This window comes from Fistularia commersonii, chromosome 25 (assembly GCF_037954325.1).
Source record: "Fistularia commersonii isolate RoL2024-O1a breed Wild chromosome 25, RoL_Fcom_v1.0, whole genome shotgun sequence".
In the NCBI taxonomy this organism is placed as follows: domain Eukaryota; kingdom Metazoa; phylum Chordata; class Actinopteri; order Syngnathiformes; family Fistulariidae; genus Fistularia; species Fistularia commersonii.
In genome coordinates this window covers 6,408,907-6,432,090 of record NC_141308.1, presented here as the reverse complement: position 1 = coordinate 6,432,090, position 23,184 = coordinate 6,408,907, and the positions used below count along the sequence as shown (strand labels likewise).

The following is a 23,184-nucleotide window of genomic DNA, read 5'->3' as shown; positions in this document are numbered from 1 at the left end:
TGCGGGAATTTGGGGAAACACAAGACAGTTTTCTGAAAAACTGAAACAGCTCGTCACCAGTGCACTAACTTTGAAGTTTTCAATGTCAACAAACTGCTCACACTTTCAGTAGAAGCAAACCAAGGCACCTGGTGAGTCATCCTGCACAATAGTAATGGATTTCATAATTATCATCAGTGTGTATGGGAAATAAATTCGGTTGAAAGTGAATCCAAATTCTGGAACATACACATCTAGTCTGATGTTTAAAGCAGTAGAGCGTATTGTTCCAAATCCGCTGAGATTCTTCTCACCGAATGGTGGGATACACACAGCAGCAGCGTCCTAACTCCACTAAAATCAGTAATATTTAAAGTGGGAATTCCTGTTGTGATTTTTTTCAAATAGCGGTCCTAAGTATGCTAGAGTTGACTTACTAAAGGATTCAGGCACCTCACTTCTAGTCTTGATCATGCCATCAGAGGAACAGTACAGACAATTAAAAAGCGTGCTCATTACCTGCTGATCACTGTGAGTGACAATATACCATTTCAGGATGTAGGGCTCTCACCATCACAACTGCTCATGGGGTGACAATTGACAGGAATATTTCCACTGTCAACCCTGCTGCTTCCATTGAATGGAAACACTCAAGTGTGGAGCAGCAGAGAAAAGGGCAGGAGGAGCAAAAGATTTATTATGGTGGGCGAATAAAGAGACTGGCTGATGTACAAGAAGGAGAAAATATCAGAATGGAAACAGGAGACACATGGCAACTAGCCATAGTTCTGCACAAACGTAAGCAACCATGATCGTTTGTGGTTCAAAGCCTAGACGGGAGAAATGAAGTGTCTGTGGAAAACTGATGAAAAAATGTAATTATAACAAAGGCACTAGGAAATAATCTTAAATATAGACTCGTGAATGATGGACTATGACAAAAGAGATAAAGTGGCAGCAAACACCAGCACAGCTGAGGAGACCAAAGAAAGACAATGAATCACATTAAAACTGCCTATTCATTCTCACCAGTAATATTAACTGTTATATGTCGAGGGTAGCTTGAGCACATTTTTTTTTATTCTGTTTCAGATGCAATGGTTGAAGACTTTTCTAAGACTCATATTTCTATGACTCTGACAATAAAGAGCATGGTTACAGCATCACAGGAATAAAAGCTAGATGCACTGTGAAATTGGAAGATGCATCAGCTGAGTAGGTTACGCTGTTTGTAGATCCTGGTGGATGGACCAACTAAAAAAGGAGTATGCAATATAATGGGGCTTTAAAATAAGGAAGTGTGTATGCACGTGAGAAAGACACACTAATGATGTTTAGTGTAATGTGAGGCACGGCCTTATGATAGTTGTGAAGGTACTGAACATTCATATTGATACATGTTGTCAAGTGTAGTCACTGGTACACACAAGACTGGCAGCTGTGTGCTCCCCAGCAGTGTAGAGGCTTTTTACTTACCCAGTTGATATTGGCTGCAGAGGGTGTTTTGGGGTGTCCACCCAGCGACTGCTGAGATCTCTTGGCATAACTGGCCGCAAGAAGAAGAGGGCTCTGAAAGACCTGGCAAAGGAGGCGGAAAGAGGGAGTTTCTGGCTGTGGCTCAACAGAGAGGACTGAGCGTGGGGTGAACCAGGATCCAAGGACTGACTGGGGGTGACGGCTGGAAGCAGTCCATCACACTACTCCAACGCACTGAGAATTTCCAAAATTTAAGGAGTGAATCATCAATGAAGGGGAGCTCCTGGCTGAATACCCTGCAGCTGCTCCAGTGGCATAGTCAGAGCTGCTTGAAGTAGAATTCCATAAAGATGTGGCCCTACTTGTGATTCTGGGTGTTTCTTCACAAAGAAAAGTGGGGCGGCGTCCTTGGAACTGAACACTTCTGGTTCGATTCCTATGCCTCTAGCAGCCAGTCAAAATGTTGTTGAGCAAGACTCTGAACCACAACTGCCCCTTTGGTGCTGTTCAGTAGCTGCCTTCTGCTCCTGGTTCATCCATGATGGATTAAATGCAGCGGTCAAATTTCACTGATGTGCTGTATGTATAACTGAATGAGACAATAAAGTTATTTCTTCTAAAAGAAACAGTGAGTCTTGAAAAGCACATCTGAAACTAGGACTACACCAGAATGGAGTCCAATTTTATGAATTGGGCATTTCAAATTGTGGGATTTCCACCACAGAAAGAATCCCATGGTGACATCACTGCTGTCTTACAAAACAGGAAGGACAGCCAGTTTTGAAGGACAAATTTGACAGCAACATCTATTACATTGTCACAACATCACAGCAAAAGATAAAAGCATTGTGTGGTTGACAGCAAAAATGTGAAAAACAGAACATCATAATAGGATCACTGAAAAGTGAGTAACAACTTTTTGTAAACTCGTAAAGCAATTCATCAATTACTATTGGTTTATCAATCTCAACATAGTTCAATACAATCTACATCCATGAGAGCTCAAAGTACAAAAAAATAAAATAAACTGGGTCAAGAACATTTTTTTTTTTAATTCGTCACTTTGCATTGCGACCGATAAAGCTTTGACTCTAAGCTATACCTTAATAGCATCCCCTGTGGTGTCTGATCCTTCACCGTATCTCCTCTTGCATGTAATCCTCTGAGAGACTCAGCATTTACAGGACTCACGCGCTCTACCTCATATCCCTCAGGAGATTTTTTTTTTTTATCACAAGTCTTGCTTTTGTCTGTCTGACCAAGATATTTCAACCTTATTGCCAGAATACTGACTCTCAAAATAGCCATGTGGGACATATTGGCATAAGTATACAACATTTGGACTGGTAAATTGGAGTACAATCCAGCAATGCTCCCATTTCAAGAGTTATTCTTGCCACAATAATAGAGGCTATGCTTTTGAAACTGTTCTACATTCTGCTTTAAATCCTTATGTTGCATATCCAATTAAATAAACAGCTTGTGAGTTTGATCAGCAGGGAATTAGTATCATGTAAGAGATTTTACGGAACATACTTGGCTTGCCAAACCACAAATAGAAACACACACTTGAAATGATGAACTTATAATAACTCCCAAGTCAACACATTGTACATAAATGAATTGTATTTTTTTTTTGGAAAGAACCATAAACATATAAATAACCATATACCGTTAATAATTAATGTTTGTAGTTCGCAAAACTATTTATGTATTTATTCATTTTTGCCAAATACTGACCTCCATGCATAAATAGTCAATATTTAGGGAAAATAGACAAATATCTTGGTTGTGATCTTGTACTGTACAGATTAAACTGAAAATTCCATTCAAGGCCGGTGTAATTTAATATCTTTTTCTTTTTTGAAGATTGTTTTCTTAGTTTTTACATAATTGAATAGGTGAAAGTGCACAGCATTTCACCTGTTTAAGGACAGGAAAAAAATCAGTTTCTCTGTTACCCTAAGTTGAATTGACACCTCTTATATCTTATATATTATCATAGAAAAAAATGTGCTCTCCATGAAAATGTTTTGTCTTACTGATACACAGCTGTGGGTTAAACTGAAAAAGCAAGTACTACTATGAATTAAAGCTATGGTAAATGTATGAAAGCTGCAAGCCCATATTAGCTTAGATTATTTTTTAACCAGTGACCTAGGGATTGAATGAATGTAAGTTGAATGTCACAGAAATCTATATGCAGCAGGAAAAAAAGGCTGTTCATCTAAAAATAACTTACCTTAATAATAGTTTTTACTTGAAAACTGCTGAGGTGAAATGACTGAGCATCTTTTCGAAAGGCAACAACAGAGTTACACTGAGCATGTGCAGACAAAGTTCATCACTCACTCCATCTTGTTTCTGATTGGAGGAGTGGAGAAAGTTGTCCCTTGTTTCACTAAATTTTTTAACTCTCAGGCCGACAGCAGCTCAGATGTGTGCAGCAAGGTTTCATTAGTCTCACCTCGTTTTGTAAGAACATATGAAAGTTAACACGCTGCTCCTTCACCAGAGCACAGACCCAGCCGGAGTCAGCTGATATAGGTTTATCGTTGTCATATCCCCCAAATGCAAAATGAATCAACCTAGGTCAACAAATCAAAACAAAAGAACCCCAACAGCAACCCTTTCCCCCCAACCAAAATAAATATTAACCCCACTTGTGTGGAGGTTATTCCTCCATTCATTAACATTCATAGGTAAATTGCACGAGGTTAAATATTCTATTCTCGCTTCATGACCTGGTCTTGTGCTTGATTCATGATGCTCTATTAAAGATGAATTTACTATTGTTCAATAAAGTTTCAAATCGATTACAAACCAGTTATTGAGCATGTTTGTGTTCCAAAAGATCATTGAAACGTCGGTTGACAAAATTGTTACATAATCATTCATACATATAATATAATATAATACTTTTTTACCGTTGTTAAGGAATGTGTTATAAACACATATTTTATATAAAATATGCTTATTTTGTGTTAAAATTGAAGATTTCATCTGAATCATGAGGTTATAAGGAATTTAGAAATTAAATTCAACACCGAATGAGCTATTTTTATTAGTTTTTTAAGCTACACGATATTGTTTATTTATGTGTAAATAATATCAAATAATCGGTGACGGTTATGCTCAATAGCTCTCGGTGTTTAAAAGTGTTCAGTCGCTCGAAAGGATTCGATTTGAACGATTTCAAAACCGCTGCGCTTCGACCGGGAAACAGTGAATGAGTGGCGTCGTTCATTCAAGTCGTAGTTAATCAGCGGCGTCCGGTCCTCCGCTCACCTCAGCGGCACCGCCCGCTACTCATCGGCCGTGACGTCACAGCGGCGCGGGAGCTGTCCTCTCGCGCGGGGTGCTGCCGCTGCTGAAACAAGATGGCTGTGCGCGCAGGAGGAGCGGAGGAGAGCTGAGGCAATGCAGAGGAGGAGAGGAGGGGGGGGGGCGGCGCGGATATCACTCCTGCGTGGGTTGTCCTGCCAAAAAAAAAGATAGTGGCTTCATAGAGGAGAGCGACTAGCGCTTGTGAGAACATGTTGACGCGCCTCTAACGCCCAGGTGGATAGTTTCCGGCTCTTTTTCTGACTAAACACTGAGCGAAGGAATCACGGAGCAGCCAGGTAGCCCCCCAGCGGAAGACAGCCGGGGACCCTCAAGCCGCCTACAGAGATGTCCCTGCTATGTGTGGGAGGTAAGGGTGGCGACGACACGATTTGTGACTAAACCCATCATGTTTTCTGCTGCCTGAGAGGAATCCGCTGGTCGTGCCCGACACATCCCGTTGGCTTTCGGCTCCGTGGAAAACTCCGCGCCTCACCGGGAGGACTAGTACTCATTAGTCGTTCCGTACAGCAGCTGCGCTCGTCCGAACAGAAACACGCGATTTTTGAAAAGAATAAATAAAAAAAGAGGGCTACGTCTAACCGCGCCGTCACTCAATATTGTCGTTTTTTCATATTTCAATGTTGAATACAGGTCGAAAAAAGCGTTAGGTGAGGCTTATGTGCTATAAGTGACTGTTAACTGTTGACTGTTAACCTCATGAACGAGGCTAGCTAAGTACTGTTGCGGTAAGTGTGTGAGTGTGCGTCGCCGTGCGTTTTCCTCCACTCGGTTCATTCATGCGTGGGCAGCCAGAGGAGGAGAGGGGGTGGGATGGAGAAAGAGGAGGAGGAGGGTGGGAAGGAAAAGCCCCTGCCGCACAGTTACCGCCTGCGCTGTGCCGCGCCGCCGTGGTCGTGAGGGAATACTCGCCGGCTGCCGGAGGCGCACGTCACTTTACACCGGCTTTTTTTTTCTCCCCTCCTGAAGCGATGCGTCATCTCGTCCTACCCGACTTCCTCAAAAAACACCTGATGCTGTCACCGTTTCCCCTCACGATCATGAATAAGCATCTTCCCTGAATGCTCATCCTGGGCACAGAGATCAGAAAAATGGTTAATGTGGACCTAAAGTGCTATAAATGTATATCTTGAACAGAAAAAAAAACAAAAACTATAGATCGGATAAGAAAATAGCAGCCGCTGAGGTTTGTGTTCAAGCACATAATCATAATTGATACAAAATCGTTATGCCAGATTTTTATTTTTTTATTTTTGCTTGGATAATGGATACAACTTACAGATGGTAAGAATCATAGACTTTGTGCTGATTTACTAATCCTTCAGCTTTATATCTAAAACATCACTGAAATGACTGTCTGAGTTCTTGACTTTTTTCATATGTGTAGCAGTTGCATTGTGGTGAAACATGGAATAAAATTGCCTTCATGCGTCAGGCCCATTATTAATAATGCCTCATCTCAGCCAACCACTCCACTGCCTACACACTGAGTCAGTCCCAGGTGATACTAAGACCCTGAGCGTCATCCATTCATAAACACTGGCTAAAACTATCAGTGTTGGAGACTGCAAGATTTGGCAAAGGGCCGTCTTTCTGTTTCCGTTACATCATTCATACTACCTGAATGGAGCTATTTCAGGCCTCAACAGCACTTGAGCTTCTTGAACAGGCTTCAGTTCTTATGAGTAGCTGTTGACAATGCAGAATTTAGAGACAGATACAGATTAACAATAAAAATTGTGATTTTTATCCTGCAGATGTTTAATGTGGCTCTCAGAACCAGTTTGCAATGGCTTGATGTGGGCATTAATTTAGGAGTTGTAATGTCTCTGTCAGCAGAACCTTGCAATGACTGCCGCTGCAGGACTGCATATATATAGGAATCTAGGAATAAGGCAGTGTGTCTTAATCCCATCAGCCTCCGTCTTCATCCTCTATTTTACATTCACCGACAGTTACAGTCGACGGGTTTTCTTGATTCCCTGTTGGGCCTGTTGTTTCTATATACTGCTCTGTTAACTCTGCTATGTCTTGGGCTTTTCTTGAATGGACTCTCAGTACAAAATATGTACTGTAATTGTTTATAAGATTGGTTGGATACTTCTACAGCCTGAAATGAGCTATTTTTATAATCAAAGCTATGAACACATAACCTACATTTGAGTTGATTGATCTTTTGTTTCAATCTTCATAGACAATGAAATTATGGTTATAGGAGTGTTTTTTTGCTCTCTGTGTGCATGTTTCTATATATGTGTGTTTGGTCTTTGGTCTTTTTTTCTGCTTGGATACATGCAATTGTGACAAAATACTGTTTGTTCAGGTCTTGTAGACATTTGTCACTGTAGCTCTCCCTGTCAGAGTGACTTATGATTGTGGGCAATAATTAAGCTTCAGCTTTCCAAGTCAAAAATCCGATCCCTTTTTTTTTACATTGATCTTTATCATGCACAGATTTATTTCCAGGCTACTTTCAAACCAAGACTAGAAACGGAGGGCTGAAAACTTTGAGACATGTTTTTGTTTTTCACATCAATTAAATTTGATGTTTAAAAATAGTATATCCAATGAAAATAACAATACTAATAATGACAATTATCTGCATTTGTATTTATCGAAGAGATTACCTTATAGTGTTGTGCGCTGGGTTTAATTAAGATTACTTTATATTTAGATACGGCTGTTATTTTTTGCCACCCAGTATTTATATCTGATATGAGTAGAATATCAAAATTACCTGACAATTCAGTGGACTTGCACCATCCACGCTGACCTCATTTGTCCTTATATAGAAAGATTATTGTTATGGTAGAGTCAATAGATACTTAAAAAGTACAATGAAATGGCCAGTGAGTATATTGTAATTTAAATTATTCAAGCACTTTCATAATGGATATGCATATATGCATTATGCAGATGTGAATATGAATATGACAACAATTTTGCATCATGCAAATTGCAGGTGTGTGTGTACATATCTGTTTATTAATGGAATCAAAATTTCAGGGAGCTCACTTTTTATTCGCAGAAACGTCTAAACTCGAAAGGTCTGTTTGATGATTTTGACTTAAGGGTTCGATCGAGCAGATCTCCCATTCAGATATACAGGTATCTCTGTTGAATGTTTGCAAAAATGGCTTACTGCTACCTGAATGGTGGCCATGAGCCATTTTATGTATCAGAATGTGCTCCTTTCTGCTACCAGTTGGGCTAACCACTAATTGCCCTTGGCCAGCAGAAAAGAAACAAAAAGACTTGATATATTATTAATCAAGATATTATTATACACAAGGACAAGATTCTTCCTTGGCCAAAGGAGAATGCTATTATCAACTTTTTTACTATTTGTCCTTTTTTATGTTGTGAAGTGATGGAACGATAGTTAAAATACAATTTTGCCATTTACAAAAAGGCAGGTTGAAAGTATTGTGGTATTATTTTGCTCTGGTTTGCTGTTGCCTTCATGGCTTTGGATATAAGGACGTTTATTACTGACTACTGCTTAAGCAATAGTAAACTAATCAAATATTAAACAAAATATAGTCATGTTTATGTATAACTGTGTCGTATTTACTTAAAGCCATGAAATTTACATTTGGGTTTGCCAAAAAACCTAAAACAATCTGGTCAATGTAACAAAGGAACTGAGTTCAATATTGAAATGTAATGTTGGTGTAGTTTATATTGGGGCTACTCGCAAAAATAGAAGTCTTACATTCTCTTAGATTGGGGCTGCTGAACAAATTACTTTTCCTTGAGAAAAAACGGCATCATATTTGATTGGATCCTTGGGGAAAAAGCTACAATAACATAATGGTATACAGAAATCTATAGAGTCCTTCCCATGAAAAGACTTGTTGCCAAGATAAAAGATAGTGAGAGCAGCTTCATCAATATTTGGCAGCTTCTTATAAGTCAGTGCCTAGTGATTTTGAATTTTTTTTTTTGGAGAGGAGATGGAACAATGGATTACATCCATTTAGTCTTATAACCCTCTAAAGTTTGACTAGATGCATGACTGTCCGAATGAATTTATGGCAAAACAGTAATACTGTAATATATCTTAACACCCTGGGCAGTAGGAATATAGTAATAGTTTGTCTAGAGTTTGTAGTGTGCATCAGTGCAATCTCAACTAAGTACCAAATTTTATGCATTAATTTTCTCTATGTTATCATCACTGTTCTTATTTTCAAATTAAAGTGCTTCGCTGTTTACTAACCATGGTGCTATTTTACATCTGTCCCATAGATGGTGGTGATTTATTAATGTAATTTACAATGGTGAGAGTTAAGACGCCTTTATTTCTTTTGCTTTGCTTCTGTCTTTTAAATTATTAAAAATCTTATACCAATAAGATTTAAGTTTATAATGCGGTAATTGTCAACGGTTCAGCTGTGGAGTTAGGCCAGGGGCCAAGGGTTGCAGATGAATGCATGAATGAATTGCAGTGATGTCAATGTGTCTGGACTCCTTTTCCATGCTGCTGCAGCAGCCTGGTACTAATGCAAAGCTACAGATTTAGAGTTTGTGTGTGTTCCATGAAAAAAAGATGAAGAAAGATAAATGATAGAAAAATGGAAGCAAACCACTGCCCGCCCAACTTAGAACCCTTCTATATAAACCTTTAATTTGGCTACTATGTTGAACATATATGGTCTGGATTGTCCTTCGAGAGTATTATGAAGTATTGTTATTAGAATTCACATAATTACGGGGAGGGAATAAAAGTGCAGGGTTGCTTATGTAAGACAAAGGGTTTTGCTTGCATTTGCATTTTCTCAATACCTGTACATGCCATTTCAAAGTATGTGTAAGTGTGAATACTTACTGTGTTATTATAAGATCATAGGGAACATGCATTGTGAAGAGCAATGGTTAATAGAGCATTAAAAATGTATGTATGAGCTATGTCAAAGCTGGTTAAGAGTTGCTGCAGTCACGGCATGGGCCATAACCCTACACAGGAAGACCAATATTTGGTATGAAAAAAATCAAATAATGCATGGTCAATAAAGACATTTGAGACATTTAATTAATGATATACTCATAGGTACAGTGACTAAAGATTTGTTTTTATAAATGTTATTGCAAAAACTGACAATTTGGTTATGTCTTTAATCTGTGTTCTTCTAAATCATCTGAATGGTACTTCTATGTAACTTAACTAAACAATCAAACGGTATAGTCTTCTGTTTTATCCACTCCAGTGCATGTCTGTGTTCGGCTACATGACTGGATGTTAAGAGAAAATGTCAGAATATTTACTCCTTGTTTAATTAGTCGATAGATTTGTATTTATTCTCATGCACTTAGGGTGGGTTGGCTAAATTAATAACACCTAATGTCTTATAATGTAAAGCAAGCAACCATCCTTTTGTAGCTTATTCTCTGTGTAAAAGGCAGAGCAGAAGACTCTTGAGCATTCAGAAGTGAACAGATGGCGTTCCCGTGTGTGACTTTGTCTCTCTCTGTGGTTCCACAGTGAAGAAAGCCAAGCTGGATGGACCCCAAGGTAAGACTTGGGATCCTGGAAATAGAACATTTAGACATCACTTTCACAAAAAAGAAGGTGATGTCTTAGCATGCTAAAAAAAAAACTTACAGGGGGCGCATTACATGGTGGAGCCACGATTTGAAATGAAGGAAGGTGGACATTTCATTTGTTGGTTGCAAGTATTCTAAATTGTTTTTTAATGGCAGTGTTGTCATGTAACTCACCAAATTTTCCTTCCCATTATCTTTAACAGAAAAGTTCAACACTTACGTAACTCTAAAGGTACAAAATGTGAAGAGCACAACCATAGCTGTCAGGGGCAACCTGCCCAGCTGGGAACAAGACTTCATGTTGTGAGTTCTTCACCGTTGCATGACCCCCCCCCCCCCCCCCCCGACACACACACCATTTGTGTGTGTCCCTCTCTTTCACCTTATGTCATTCTCTTCAGTTTTCTCATTTCGTCCCCATTTTTGTCAAGTTCCACTGATTTTTTTATCTTGTGCTTTCTATCAATTTTTACTCCTTATCACTCAGTGTCAACTGCTCTTTTTATCCCTGCATTGTTTCTCATGGGTTTTCCTTTTCACATCCGCAGCCACCATCTCCAGTGAATCAGCTCCTTTCTCATCTGCTTTCCCTTGGCCCTTCTACTTCTCACATTCTTAGTAAACTATAGTTCTATTCATTTCTTCTGAAAACAGCCTCTTGATATTCATCTGTTCAACACTGCCTCAATCTCCCATTCAGCCTGATATTAAACTCTATCTTTCTCTCTAATTTAGCTCCTCGGGCATTATGAGCAGCTTTTGAATCAGTTTCGTGTTGTGTTCAAATAAATGATGGAATATCCCCTCATTTAAGACTGGTGAGCAAGGTAGCAATAATCAGACAGTGTAGCACCTTATTGGCATATGATCGGCGTGATGATGATCATATGCATAATGATTAATGATGAGACTATTGTAACGTGTACTGCAGCAAGCAGGATTACTGCAGAGTCCTGTGCATTCGTGTGCTGTTGGAAAGGGTGGTGTACTGTGCAGGGGTTGTATCAGTGAAGCTGTGTTATGTAATGTTTGGGTTGCAGAGACAACCTTATCCCCATCTTCCAACTGCATCAATATGACTGTGCCCCTTCTACTTTGCCCAAAAGAAGTCACTGTGATGGGAAATTGTCTTGTCCTCCACTGACTCCATTTCTCCTCACCTCATCTATCATGCACGCCTTCTCTCTCTGTCCTTCCAGCGCCTGTTCTGTCTACAAAATGCATTACATTATGTTCTCCTAAGCTTGCTCCCACTGAAGCCCTCAAGTAATTACTATACAGATAGCAGGAATCTAAGGGCCAATGCTCATTATGTGGCTTATTTTAACGTCATTTTTTTGTTGATATTCCTCTCTGTCCAGTGAAATTAACCGCTTAGACCTTGGTCTGACAGTGGAGGTGTGGAATAAAGGGTTAATCTGGGACACCATGGTCGGCACTGTGTGGATCCCCCTCCATAGCATCCAACAGTCAAATGAGGTTTGCCAATTACAACCAACGCATGCTATAGTTCAAAACGCTTCCCTCAATTGTTCTTCAGGACTTTTCATGACATTCTCCTCGCTAGTATTACAATTGTATCAGCTACATGCATTCTTTTTGAACATAGGAGGGACCAGGCGAGTGGCTCACACTCGACTCTCAGGTCATCATGACAGATAATGAGATCTGCGGCACCAAAGACCCCACGCTTCATCTGGTGCTGCTTGACACTCGATTTGAGCTACCTCTTGGTGAGAGGATGTATCTATTCACATTTCAAAATATTGTTGTTTTCATCACAATGAAAAATAATACTGTGTAAATTATGTGTAACATTCAACTAAAAGGAAATTACAAAAACCTCAAGGTAAGGAGAATTTGACATGGATTTTTTTTCTCTCCCTAGATTTTATAGCTGTTATACAAACAAGAAGCTAATCAATCTTTGACTGAATAATATGCATAGCCTACTTTTCATTGTGTTTGCAAGGCTAATTGTGTAGATGCTTGTGTTAAATAGAGGAGAGTTTGTGTCCTTTCCTCCTCACTGCTCAAGCCGTGCTCCTCTTGACATTGATTGGGTGTCATTTTCATACTGTTTCCTCTTCCCTTAGTCAATATTGTACATTTGACTCCTCTGTTTGTGGAGCTGGCCCTATAAATAGGTCAGCTCCACAGGGTTTTTGCTTTGGGGTTCTTAATAAAAAGACCAAGTTTCAATTTGATTGTGTTCAGGCCAAAGACTGCAGAGAAAACTAGCTTATTTTTGATTGTGATCAAGTTGTATTTGGCCGACCAAACATGACCATAAAATATACCTACCAAATATATTAAATTAAATGACCATTATTGGTGACATATTTCAACTTCTGTAAAATTACCCTTGCATGGTTATTCTCACTTTAACTCGGTGGTCCCCAACCTTTTTTTGTACCAGGAACTGGTTTTATGCATGAAAATGTTTCCGTTGACTGGTTAGAGGTGCAAGGGTTCAAATAATAAAAACTTTTGTCAGTTCACAGTATTTAATCTGAAAGCAACAATTACACTTTATATTAGGCAATTACAATATTTAGTGCGACAGTAAGGTGAAGGTGGAAACAGTCGTTTTTAAATATGCAATCCAGAAGGTCTAATAAAAAAATTAAATTTGTGCCAAGAAAGATTTTCTTTGCAGACCAGAACCAAATGATCCGCGGAGCAGGTCCACGGACCAAGGGTTGAGGACCACTGCTTTTACTGATACTTAATCATCACAGTCATCTACATTTTTGTGTGCATCCATTCTAATAATGTTTTGTAATGCATTGCCTAACTGTACATAAGCATTGTTGGAGTTTCTGAAACAAAACAATGCTATTAACTTTTGTGGTTACATTTTTATTATAATAGTAGTGTAAATGATCTACAGGAAGCTGCATCCTAGTTCTTTAATTCCCGAGAGTTAGTTTGTTGTATCGTTTGCAGATATCCCGGAGGACGAGGCACGGTACTGGGCCAAGAAACTGGAACAACTCAATGCTATGAGAGACCAGGATGTAAGTTTATACACCACTAAATGAACCATATCCCACAGCATAGCTTTACATTTTAGGAACAGGAATATGAGTACTATGGGGACTAAATATGTAATACTTTACCCATTACTTATTTTCCTCAAGTACTCACTGGAGGAGGAACAGGAGCGCCCCCTTCATGTATCAGGAACACAGTGCTGTAAGTGAGCAAAAAACATTTGTTCAAATCTATTATTAGCTTTTGCTGAACAATAGAATTAGGTGTAAAGCCTCTGAGATGTAATTAGACTTGGTCAGTGCTATTTGTATATTATTTGTATAACCACACATGGGTTGTTGTGTGTTAAAAGGGTCTGGGATCGATAGTAGGATCAGATATCCAGAACCATAGTTAATGATGCTACTGTGTTGCAGTGATTGTCAGTGCCTGCTGAGTCTGCTGAAATGAAAAAAAAGTGAAGAGACTTTGAGCCTCAACACTTCCTCTATGTCTCCTTCCTTTTGCCATTCATCTTCATCTGTGATATTCTAAGTGCAAATGGCATAAATGCACAGATATCTGGACACCAGCAAAATCTATAATGAATTCTGACCACATTCTTTTTCATTGCAGGTAATTGGAGTCTATGGGGCGACCAACAAAGTAAGTGAATCTACTGTACACTCTGCTCATACACAACTGACTGAAAATTTTGGACCAAAGCCCATTTTAAATACAGCTTTTAAGATGGGGATAAGAGGTGATATTCAGCTTTAAGTGTATAGTGTTTATAAGAATATTTATATATATACACATACTTACAAACATACACACATACATACATACATACATACATACATACATACATACATACATACATACATACATTATCTATATATATGTGTATATATACATTCCCCAATGCATTACATACTCTCAAAGCAATAATTCACATTTAGAAAGTGCAAGTATACTGAGAAGACCATTTTACATGTCTCATTTTTCCAGAGCTCCGTTTTTTCCCTCTGTGGTTTATTTTTCTTTCCTGCTGTAATGTAGATATGTTCTTATACAACTCAGTCTTTTCTTTGAAAATTGAAAAAAGCTGTTTTAGCGAATGACAACACGCAAGGGAGAGAGCAATAGTTAAATTTAGAAACAGAGTTTGATGGTTTTAATTTGGTTTAAAATGAACTGACAGATGAATATGAAGGTGTTTGGAAGTATGAAGCTGCTTTCATCAGAGTGTGAAAGATGATGATGGATAATGATGAATGATTCATAGATGCTGGTTTTACTTTTGACAGATTCAGCAATATCAGAGTCTCATTGCTTCCCTCTGGTGTTTGGAAACCACACACAATTAAACACTTCAGCCCCTGCATTGCAAATACCATGTTAGAATATAATAGAAATGCAAGAACTCTATATATATCATTATTGCATTTCTATTTTACCATATATATATATATTTATATACTGTGTGTATGTGTATATATATATATATATATATACATATATACATATATATATATACATATATATATGTATATCAAAGACACACATGCACACTCAGACACACACACACACACACACACACACACACACACACACACACACACACACACACACACACACACACACATACATGCCACATTCCTTTTGTGATGAAAACCTTAAATGCCCACTCTTTTCCATTTCTATACTTCAAGTAGATGTAGACAACCACTTTTTATGCCATTGCACCTTTGCATAGATGAAGACCCAGACAGTGCTGTGGACGACCGGGATAGTGACTATCGCAGTGAAACCAGTAACAGCATACCCCCTCCATACTACAGCACATCTCAGCCCAACGCCTCTGTCCACCAATATCCCATCAGTCAACAATATCGTAACTCCAGGAGCTTCTCTTATACAAGATCGGGCGATGGTCACGATGACTATCACCATCAGAGGACTGTCAGGTAAAAGCTTTTTACTGTTAATAATAAGAGGCCTTAAAGGACTGAAAATGTTTCTCAACAGTTTATAAGATTCTTCAGTTACAGACCAAAAATCTTGCCAACAGATTATCGGAGAGTTTGTAAGACTTGTGATCAAAATTCCCACAGCAAAATATGAGTTTGAATAGCAAGCTGTTCAGCCAATCTTTCACTTGGTACAATATTTCAACTTTGGGTATGATGCCAAAACATTATCAATTTGTGATGTAAATTTGCTACAATCAATGTATTTTCTTTGTTCATCACAAATATGAATTAATTAATTAATATATTCATCATGTAAGCACTAGATGTGACAATTGGGACTATCTTTAATACAAGGTTTTTCTCACTGTTAACTAATCTATTAATGAGTTAATATAGGAAGAGTCTCTTCCATGAAATATGTCCCCATGCAAACCTTCAGACGGAAGGTTTGCAGAGGGTTGTATAGACCAAATGTGATTTATCTTTCATAGTTGTTTACTGTTGCATTTCTCAGTGTTTATTGACATATTTTGCACAGACAGGGAATGAAACTATGCAGCCCTCTACCTCCTGCTTTATGAATAATTCATAATGCAATCTAATGGTCAATACTGCTCATAAGATTAGCTGCCTGTGAGAGTGCAATGGACAGGGTATCCTCCCCACACCCTGGCCCATTTTTCTTCATCTCCTCCTCTCCTATTTGCCTTTGTATTTGCCGACCCCACCCCCACACACATAACCTCACCCCAACTTCCCTACCCTCACTCACTCAGTCACTTTTCTTTGTGTCTTTATTCAGTTCAATGGCTATCATTTATTAGGGTACAAATACATTTCACGTGCTGGATTTCTGAATGATTAATTTTAGTTTGGGATTTCCAAAGCATTTCTTCTGTATCTTGTTCTCTGGTTCTCCATACTGATCTTGTACACATCTCCAATGCTTTTGTGGTTTTGCATTTCACCATAAGACATAAGGAAATAGTTTTGCTATTTGTGACAATAAAAATGTGCAAGCTTTTTCCATAGACCTTTTTTTTTAACATCAGAGTTGACAAGAGAAGTAAAAACAATGTGTTCCATACGCATGCCCATGTGATACATGCAAAACAAGTAGCTCAATTATTACAATAATTAACCTCTTGTGCATGTTATTGATTGGAATCTCAACACAGTCTTGTCAATTTTCTCCTCTCCTTTCCTCTTCTCTTCTCTTCTCTTCTCTTCTCTTCTCTTCTCTTCTCTTCTCTTCTCTTCTCTTCTCTTCTCTTCTCTTCTCTTCTCTTCTCCTCCCCTCCCCTCCCCTCTCCTCTCCTCTCCTCTCCTCTCCTCTCCTCTCCTCTCCTCTCCTCTCCTCTCCTCTCCTCTCCTCTTCTCTTCTCTTCTCTTCTCTTCTCTTCTCTTCTCTTCTCTTCTCTTCTCTTCTCTTCTCTTCTCTTCTCTTCTCTTCTCTTCTCTTCTCTTCTCTTCTCTTCTCTTCTCAGTCCCACAGGGAGTTATGCATCTTCTGCAGAGTTGAGTCGATGCAGCAGTCAGCTTAGTGAAGAAGACTATGGTGGCGAATACGAAGAGAGGGATCCTTATGATGAAAATGACTCTTACCACTCCTGCCACTCTTCGGTTAGCTACAGCAAAGGCTCTCCAGACTGGGACCCTGATGAGACTCAGGGAGCCTACAGTGATGAAGGTGATTACAGCAAAGATGGCGGTGAAGAGGCTGCATTGTATGAGGAAGGGGAAGGAGAACTTTATGAGGGAGAAGAGGAGGGCCTATATGAAGATGAAGAGATGATGTATGATGACGAAGATCTGTACAATTTAGATGGAACTCTCAGTGAGGAGATGGAACCTCCATTTACACCCACCCCAACATCAACTGCTCCACCCATTCTTGATGTGCCAAATTCCAGACCGCCATTAGAGAAACAGCCTTCTTTGCATCAACAGCAACCTGCATTACAACCCTGTAACCAAACCTCCACACAGGCTCATCCTCCTGGCATGGCACCAGCTGCACAGCCCTCTTCTGGTCAACAAACCACCCAGCCCCCTAAACAGCCTCAGCCCCAAACACAACCGCAACCAACTCCGTCTGCAGCTTCTTTCTTCTCAATGGCCAAACCTTTAACAGCTGCAGTCACTGGTTTGGCCTCCACTTTCCTGTCTTCTGTTCCAACCACCCAGCCTCCCCAGTCTCATTCCCCAGCTTCAACTGTATCTCAGCAACATCAGCTTGCTGCAGCCAGTGCTGTCACACCATCCCAACCAACTACTATGGCTTCCTCTGCCTCCCCACCAGTCTCCACAACTACAGATCTTTCCTCCCAACAAACACCAAATTCTGCACAGCCTCAGTCCAAAACTAATTGTTCTGCTTCCACACAGTCAGCTGCCCTCATAGATCAGACTCCCCAAGTAGAAGAAGACCCTTGGTTAAAAGAAAAGGAAAACATTTTGGAGGATGCCAGGACATCCCCTGCCCTTCCAGAGGAGAAGCTTAGCATGGAAGAGCAGGAGGAGCACATTGAAGGGAGCAAACCACCAACTCCAGTAGAAGAAAAAGAGATGCCACCTGAGAGGTAGGATTGAAGGTTTAACTGAATCAATCATCAGATCATCGTTCATATGAATTACACAATATAAATGTATTTAATATTGGTTGAACATGACCATTTCATCACAAATTCTAGAAATGTGTCATATCTGTAAATACTTTTATTTCAGTCTTACAGTCACTGAAGAGCCCAAAGAGCCTGTGGATCCAGCAGTAAGAGCCAAAGAGAACTGGCTTAGACTTTACAACAAAGTCTTAGACCAGCTTAGGGAGGTAAATATATAACATTATCATGATTACCTGGGTTTAAAGTTCTGTCCATTTCCAGTGCTGAAGGATTCAGCTCCACCCTCAGAGTTTTCACAGATATTCCCAAGTTTAAAGGACTATAAACCCATCTACCAACTCTCTGAAATATGTATGAGCTGTACATTATTTATATGCAAAGACAGGACACATACACTAAGGTCTTTGGATTCTATTTTGAGTGTGTTTTTTTAGTATGTGTTTTTTTTTAGCTTGTCACAAGAGAGTGCACTTAATGTGTTTCATATTCCATAATTGATAGGTTTTGTTTTTCCTAAAATAAAATTCCTGAAGGCTTAACAGAAAATCTAGCAAAATGCAACAACACAATACTGTGCCACAATATTGACTGCCTGACATAGTGGCTTGGGTGATTTTTGATCTGTTAAGTTCGCTTTATCAGTTTTCACTTGCTTATTTTATACATGTTTTGTTGCTAATAATTATTTTTTAATTCAGTTATGCAGATCATTAATCACTTGCTTCAATCTTTATGTATGTCACTTTTTTATTTTTTATTACACTGGGCCTTGCCTCCTATGTCTTTTTTATGTCTGTTTCTTTTATACGTTTGTGTCGACCCAATTTTTTCGTTCCAGTTTCATGTCATTGCCATAGTGACACTCGCATGCACTTTGCTTGGCCATCATTGGAGCTTGTTAGCAGGTAGGTAGAGGCTGCAAGCTGTGTAAAGGTTTTAAGGAAATAATTTCCAATGATATTACATGCAGCACATGTTCTATCTCGGGATGTTCTTTTATTCCACTGCTGAAACAGAAATCTTGACTTTCATTTATCAACCGTTTTATCTACTTTCTATTGAAACTTTCAGGAGCAGGTACCTAGTCTGCTACTTTATTTCTGAACCTCCAAACACATTCAAAGTTTGGAAACATCTTTGCTATTAAATTATTCAACATTTAATCAATAATAGTGAGAGTTAACCCAAAGATTTAAACATATTACTGTACCATATGTTTGTACCAATAACAGCTCAATATAATACTGCTAAAGCAATTCACTGTGACAAAATAGTTTGCATTTTGAATATATGACCATAGGCTTCATGAAGCTCAAAATGGAATTGCGATACAGATAATTGAACACCATATAGAAGTCGGAGAGAGGACAAGAGGGTCAAACAGGAGTTCTGTTGGTTTAATTTTACATGTTTCACTTTTTCAGGCTCGAGGAGAGACCTCCAGCTCTCTGTGGTTTGGTAAAGGAGGGTGAGTGTTTAGTTATCTGTACCATTTAACATACATGAAAATGGATATGGCATATGCATGTTTGAATTTAACAAAAAAATATGACACCATCAGATCACCTTGTGGTATTTGGCCAAAGATAAATGGGCAGTAGGCAGCCGTAAGTTATGTAGGCAGTCATTTGTAAATGAGGCAGAGATCTGGGTGGTCATGAAGATGAAAGTTTACTTACTCCAATTATCTTTTTTCCTATTGATTTTACAACCATTTTCATTACTATATTATGTACCCTGCCAAATTAAATCCTTCTGTTGACAAAGAAAATAAATATTCCCTTCATTATCGACAAGAAAGTCATGGAATTGACACATTTTATATAGTGATGAACAAATGTTTTCCTCCACTGAGGTGGTTGTCTATCTTCCATCAATAGGAGTGAAAAGCAGGGTACCATGGAACTTGAAAGAGCCATCGTTTAATTGGGGGAATCAATTTTTTTACACAAAACTAAGTGAAACACTGTGTTCTCGGTGCACTTATTTTATGAAAATATAATTCTTTCCTTTTTATGTCTAGGATGGGAGGTGCACTCTACAGTATTGACAGCATGCCAGATCTTCGCAAGAGAAAAGCCATTCCTCTTGTCAGAGATCTGGTGAGTTACTCAAGCATATGCATGAGTTTGAACACACACACACAGTTTGTGCTACAGACATTTACAGTATATTGTTACTGTGTAAAGAATTTTTTAGTTCCTGAATATATGATCATCCCAGAAAAATGAATGATTCCCTTTAAAAAGTGTTTATATGGCCTCTCTCTGAAAACTCTTTTTCTTATGCAAGACATATAGTATTATAAATAGTAAGTGTAGTACCTGTAGTAAACTTAAAAAGTTTTTTCAGGTTATTGCTTCTCATGCTTACCCCCGGATTATTCACTAGCATTCTTGACAAATTATAAGCTTTCATTTCTATATACTATTGAAGTAGTTGCAATTGTTAAGCACTGAGGTAAGCGGCATTTCTTTCTATAGGCTATTTGATTCTGCTATAGCAGCTTAAGTGCATACCTATGCGTTCTCTTCTTAGAAATTAGTCACAAACCTTAATTTTCCCTTTTTTCCCTTCTTTTTCTCGGATAAATTACTGCTTTCCGACATCAGGCAATGGTAAAGACCCATCTTTTTATTACAAATGACAAGACACATGTTGAATCGTTTTCATGCTTGCTCGGTTTTTACCTTCTTTTTATCTTCTTCTAAGTCTTTAGTGCAAAACTCTCGAAAAGCTGGAATCACCTCAGCCATGGCTTCCACCACTCTTGGCAATGAAGAGCTGGTTGGTCTCTTCCTTTTGCATTGATTTCACTTGATCTGTTTTGGATTCTTTTACACCTATTCAGTCTCTGTGTGACAACGGAAATGTATTTTTCAAATGTCTTTTGCAGAAGAGCCATGTTTATAAAAAGACCCTGCAGGCTTTGATCTATCCCATCTCCTCCACTACCCCACACAATTTTGAGGTGTGGACAGCAACCACCCCCACCTACTGCTATGAATGTGAGGGGTTGCTGTGGGGTATCGCCCGACAAGGCATGCGCTGCTCTGAGTGCGGTGTGAAATGCCATGAAAAGTGCCAGGATCTTCTGAATGCTGACTGTTTGCAGAGTAAGGAGCAGTGTCTTGATAGTTTGATGCTCACATGAGGCATCTGGAAAAACAGATTTACACCAATGAGCAAAAGAACACGCTATTAAATGAATATGTATTTATTTTCACTAAGGTATACCTTACCCTCCACGCAAACATATAGCCATTTAAGTTCATCCTCTATCTTTTTGCCCATTTGACATCCCATTATTCTTGTCCTCAGTCCACTCTCGCATTCCATCTCCTCTTCTTTTTCAATTCATCTCCTAACTAATGTGCTGTCATACCTCTCCTCTCTGACTTATACACAGTCCCTTGCATTCATACAGCATTGTCAAGTTCCCGAAGGGTGCCTTATCCAGTTCCCATACTGATTTTGAACTCAGTCTAAGCAATGCATTGGTTCATCTGTCTCATATGTCTGAAAATAATCTTGTAATATGATTGTCTGTGTTTTCTGACTATAAATCACTAACTGTTTACAGTGATCATTGTACTTGCAGATTGGCAGTTTGACTTTATATATTAGTACATATGAATTATATACTTTGAAAATGAATTTGATGTGATTTCAAATAGGCTGGCATTATTTTAGAGCTGCAGGAAAACAGACAATAAGCTTTTGGACCCAAGGGCCCCATTGCCTTGAATGTTTTACACTGTTTGCTATTTTTCTTACATGCCTCCCCTCACCTGTTTGTTTCTCAAGGGGCTGCAGAAAAGAGCTCTAAGCATGGAGCAGAGGACAGAACCCAGAACATCATCATGGTTCTAAAGGACCGCATGAAGATCAGAGAGAGGAACAAACCAGAGATCTTTGAATTAATCCAGGAAGTGTTTGGCCTCGACAAATCGACACATGCAACACACATGAAACAGATAAAGCAGAGTGTGCTTGATGGGACCTCAAAATGGTCAGCAAAGATCAGCATCACCGGTGAGATTAACACCCACCAAGTACACAAAAGAGTCTCAAAGAAAGCTGTGATAAGCCTACCATTCCTCTCCTTTCATCAGTGGTGTGCGCCCAGGGGTTGCAGGCTAAAGACAAAACCGGATCCAGTGACCCGTATGTCACGGTTCAAGTTGGAAAAACCAAGAAGAGAACTAAGACCATCTATGGCAACCTCAACCCTGTCTGGGAAGAGAATTTTCACTTGTTAGTAAAACTATGATTTTTTTTTTCTATTTTACGTTTTAAACCATATTATCACAATGGAATGTAGTTGTCTCATATTAATAATTTGATATAAGCCATCCTATTTTTCTCTTTTTACTTTTTCAAAACTGATCCCATTGGCCAAAATCGCCTGTACTTTTCCATACCAACTGGGTGTATGTTGATGTACATTGTATTAAGATATGTTCCTTCTCCCCACGGATGATAACATGTAATTTTTGCTCATACTGTTGGTTTGTGTCCCATCTAGTGAATGCCACAATTCTTCTGATCGCATCAAAGTTCGCGTGTGGGATGAGGATGATGACATCAAATCTCGTGTGAAACAAAGGTTCAAAAGGGAGAGTGATGACTTTCTGGGTCAAACCATCATTGAAGTCCGTACCCTGAGTGGGGAGATGGATGTTTGGTACAACCTTGGTACGTTTTCATGTTAAGAGGGAAGCAAAAGGAGCGATTGATGAAAGGAACAGCAAATAACAGCAGAGATAACAGTAAAAGAGGCAGATAATTGAAGTCCTGGTCAGTTATAGATAGATCAGATTTCAGCCAACTAAGAAGGTATGTATATCTGACTTTTATCTGACAGACAAGCGAACAGATAAGTCTGCTGTGTCTGGAGCCATCCGGATGCACATAAGTGTGGAGATCAAAGGAGAGGAGACAGTGGCTCCCTACCATGTCCAATACACCTGTCTGCATGAGGTCAGGATCATTTAAACATGCAGAACAAATATATCCTTTTTTTTTTTTTACAAAAGTTTGAAATATGTCCATTAGTTAGAATGTTTTAACTGACATGTTTTAAAACAGATGTTTCTATTTCCGTTTAAATGTATTCCTCATTTGGTCATGGTTACAACGTTACAAAATAATTTAGATAAACCATCTGTGACACTTAGCATCATTGTTTAGTGATGTTTGTAAGTTTATACATTTGCTCTCTATGTTTCTGTGCTGTAACTTTAACTGAGGATATACTC

At 38.9% G+C, this 23,184-nt stretch overlaps 1 protein-coding gene across 1 annotated transcript in view; it reads left to right on the top strand.

The window, feature by feature from the left end:
* The first annotated feature begins 4,823 nt into the window (after positions 1-4,823).
* The window catches only part of LOC147218989 (protein unc-13 homolog A), a 32,614-nt gene continuing 14,253 nt past the window's right edge, over positions 4,824-23,184 (top strand). Inside the window, exons 1-20 of the mRNA XM_086172680.1 lie at positions 4,824-5,149; positions 10,286-10,315; positions 10,551-10,650; positions 11,709-11,826; positions 11,957-12,080; positions 13,297-13,367; positions 13,491-13,545; positions 13,960-13,989; positions 15,083-15,293; positions 16,787-17,881; positions 18,027-18,129; positions 19,348-19,391; positions 19,947-20,025; positions 20,536-20,541; positions 20,636-20,710; positions 20,820-21,039; positions 21,731-21,958; positions 22,039-22,180; positions 22,452-22,621; positions 22,791-22,906. Coding sequence (XP_086028806.1) covers positions 5,128-5,149; positions 10,286-10,315; positions 10,551-10,650; positions 11,709-11,826; positions 11,957-12,080; positions 13,297-13,367; positions 13,491-13,545; positions 13,960-13,989; positions 15,083-15,293; positions 16,787-17,881; positions 18,027-18,129; positions 19,348-19,391; positions 19,947-20,025; positions 20,536-20,541; positions 20,636-20,710; positions 20,820-21,039; positions 21,731-21,958; positions 22,039-22,180; positions 22,452-22,621; positions 22,791-22,906 — 3,039 coding nt within the window. The 5' untranslated portion in view covers positions 4,824-5,127. The remainder of the gene's footprint in view (positions 5,150-10,285; positions 10,316-10,550; positions 10,651-11,708; positions 11,827-11,956; positions 12,081-13,296; positions 13,368-13,490; positions 13,546-13,959; positions 13,990-15,082; positions 15,294-16,786; positions 17,882-18,026; positions 18,130-19,347; positions 19,392-19,946; positions 20,026-20,535; positions 20,542-20,635; positions 20,711-20,819; positions 21,040-21,730; positions 21,959-22,038; positions 22,181-22,451; positions 22,622-22,790; positions 22,907-23,184) is intronic.